The sequence below is a fragment of the Camelina sativa genome, chromosome 9, assembly GCF_000633955.1.
Source record: "Camelina sativa cultivar DH55 chromosome 9, Cs, whole genome shotgun sequence".
NCBI lineage: Eukaryota > Viridiplantae > Streptophyta > Magnoliopsida > Brassicales > Brassicaceae > Camelina > Camelina sativa.
Window position 1 is genome coordinate 10,377,920 of NC_025693.1, and position 2,427 is coordinate 10,380,346.

Consider the following 2,427-nt stretch of genomic DNA (forward strand, 5'->3'; position numbering starts at 1 on the left):
TTCAAAACTTCACTATTTCTACTAGTAGGGGCATTTTCGTCACAATTGACAATCTTGAAAAAAAAGGTGTAAATGACCAAATTTTTGGAAAAATATCCTTTGTTTATAATTTTCCCTCGTTAATATTCATGTTATATATAAAAAAAAGGAATTGAATAAAAACAAAAACACGTGCTAGTGCTTCTCCTCCTCCTCCGCATCACCGGATTTTCCTCTTCCTCCCCCGTGAAAACTGCATTTATTTTCCTATCTTCCAGATTCCCCCCTAACCCTAAATTCTCTCTCTCCACTTTCCTCTTTCACTTTTTGTAATAATAATAAATAAATAAAGTCCTCCATTGATGTATTCTTCTTCTTCTTCTTTTACTCGATAAAATCTTCCAATTCCAATTTTTTATCTTCTCTCTCTCCGGGTCGGTGAGTCAACCCAAATCTAGATCAAATTTTGAATTTTAAATTTTTTTTATTTTTATTATCGGCTTCCCAAAAAACGATTTTTTTTTTTAATCTAAACTTTGTTCTGCATCTGCAGTAATCGAATTCAAAACAGAGCAAAGTTTGTAATTTTCCTAGAAAAGTTCGGTTTTTTCGATATCTTGGTTCGTATAAAGAAAAGGGTAGCTCTCAGAATCTTTGAATTCGTTGAAAGGTTTATCATTTTTTCTTCTGGATATAATGGGGGCGGTGACGTCATCAATGGCGGCGAAGTTTGCGTTCTTCCCGCCAAATCCGCCGTCGTACGGCGTAGAGGTGGTGGGAGGAAAGCTGAAGCTGGTTGGTGTGGAGAACGTGAAAGAGAACGTTGAAGTATTGAAGCTGAAGACGAAGAGAGGGAATCAGGTGGTTGCGGCCTATATTAAGAACCCTACAGCTTCACTTACGCTTCTGTATTCTCATGGTAACGCAGCCGATCTTGGTCAGATGTTTGAGCTTTTCTCTGAGCTCAGCCTTCATCTTCGTGTCAACTTAATTGGGTAATTTAATTTAATTAGTTACTCTTCTTGCTTGGAATTTGGTTGGTTCAGACATTTTGGAGATGTTTTTAAGGATTAAGACAAGTTGTTTTGTTTGTCGGTTTGAAAAATAATGGAGAATGAATGATTAGTAATTGAGAATGAATGCTAATGGATCTGCTGCGATTTGGTGCAAATTGCCCAAAACCCGACCCAAATAGGAACGTAGCATTACTTTGCTCCTTCGAGTAGGGCTCTTCTAGTAGTAACATATTCATTTTATGTCAACTAGAAAATGATCTGACTTGTTACAACATACATAAGTGGGATCCCATTGGATTGATTTCTGCAATATTTGGATTAGGATTAGGATTTAGGACAAGTTTTTGGATAAGATTCGAGGAAGTTTGAAGTTGTTCTCACGGATTAGGATTTAGGACAAGTTTTTGGTTTCTCGGTTAGTGTAACTGTGTAAGTGCATCTTGAGGCTTTGTTTAGTTGTTAAAATCAGACATAATTGAGATCCATTGTATGAATATTGATTTGTGTTATTTGACTGTGTTATATGAATCAGGTATGATTATTCGGGTTATGGGAGGTCTTCAGGAAAGGTATGATCCATTGTGTTTGATTATAATCTATCAAATTTCTCGAAAATGATGTTTTACGTATATAATATTCACTCTGGTGTTGTGTTTTTCCCAACAGCCTAGTGAACAGAACACGTATTGCGATATAGAAGCAGTATATAGATGTTTGGAAGAGAAATATGGTGTGAAGGAACAAGATGTTATCTTATATGGACAATCTGTAGGAAGCGGTCCGACATTAGAATTTGCTTCTCGTTTGCCAAACCTACGAGCTGTTGTTCTTCATAGTGCTATTGCATCTGGTCTTAGAGTCATGTACCCTGTCAAACGAACTTACTGGTTTGACATTTACAAGGCAATATTACATTTCTCCTTATCCGCTTGTTTTTTTTTCTTTTTCTTGATTCTTGATATTACTGCTGTTCTAATATGTTTTTGTGAATTGCAGAATATTGAGAAGATATCTTTTGTCAAATGTCCGGTTTTGGTAATTCACGTGCGTATCATCTCGTGTCCATTTCGGTTTCTTAGTTCCTTTCAAAGTCAGTTTCATTGTTCACCAGAGGCCTTCGGTTGTGTGTGCAGGGAACATCAGATGATGTTGTTAATTGGTCTCATGGGAAGCAATTGTTTGATCTGTGTAAAGAAAAATATGAACCGCTTTGGATCAAAGGAGGAAACCACTGTGACTTAGAGCTATACCCGCAATACATAAAACATTTAAGGAAATTTGTGTCGGCAATTGAGAAATCACCTCATCTTAGAAACGGACCTGTGCCACAAACAGAGAAGGCGAGGAGCAGTACGGATATTAGAGAACCTGCAAGACCAAGCACAGATCAAAGAGAGAAATCAAGAACAAGCATGGACCAAAGAGAGATGCC

At 37.1% G+C, this 2,427-nt stretch overlaps 1 protein-coding gene across 1 annotated transcript in view; it reads left to right on the plus strand.

Annotated features, from left to right (window-relative positions):
- The window catches only part of LOC104710819 (protein ABHD17B-like), a 4,135-nt gene continuing 1,892 nt past the window's right edge, over positions 185-2,427 (plus strand). The window contains exons 1-5 of the mRNA XM_019230423.1: positions 185-974; positions 1,528-1,564; positions 1,662-1,898; positions 1,992-2,039; positions 2,129-2,422. Coding sequence (XP_019085968.1) covers positions 676-974; positions 1,528-1,564; positions 1,662-1,898; positions 1,992-2,039; positions 2,129-2,422 — 915 coding nt within the window. The 5' untranslated portion in view covers positions 185-675. The remainder of the gene's footprint in view (positions 975-1,527; positions 1,565-1,661; positions 1,899-1,991; positions 2,040-2,128; positions 2,423-2,427) is intronic.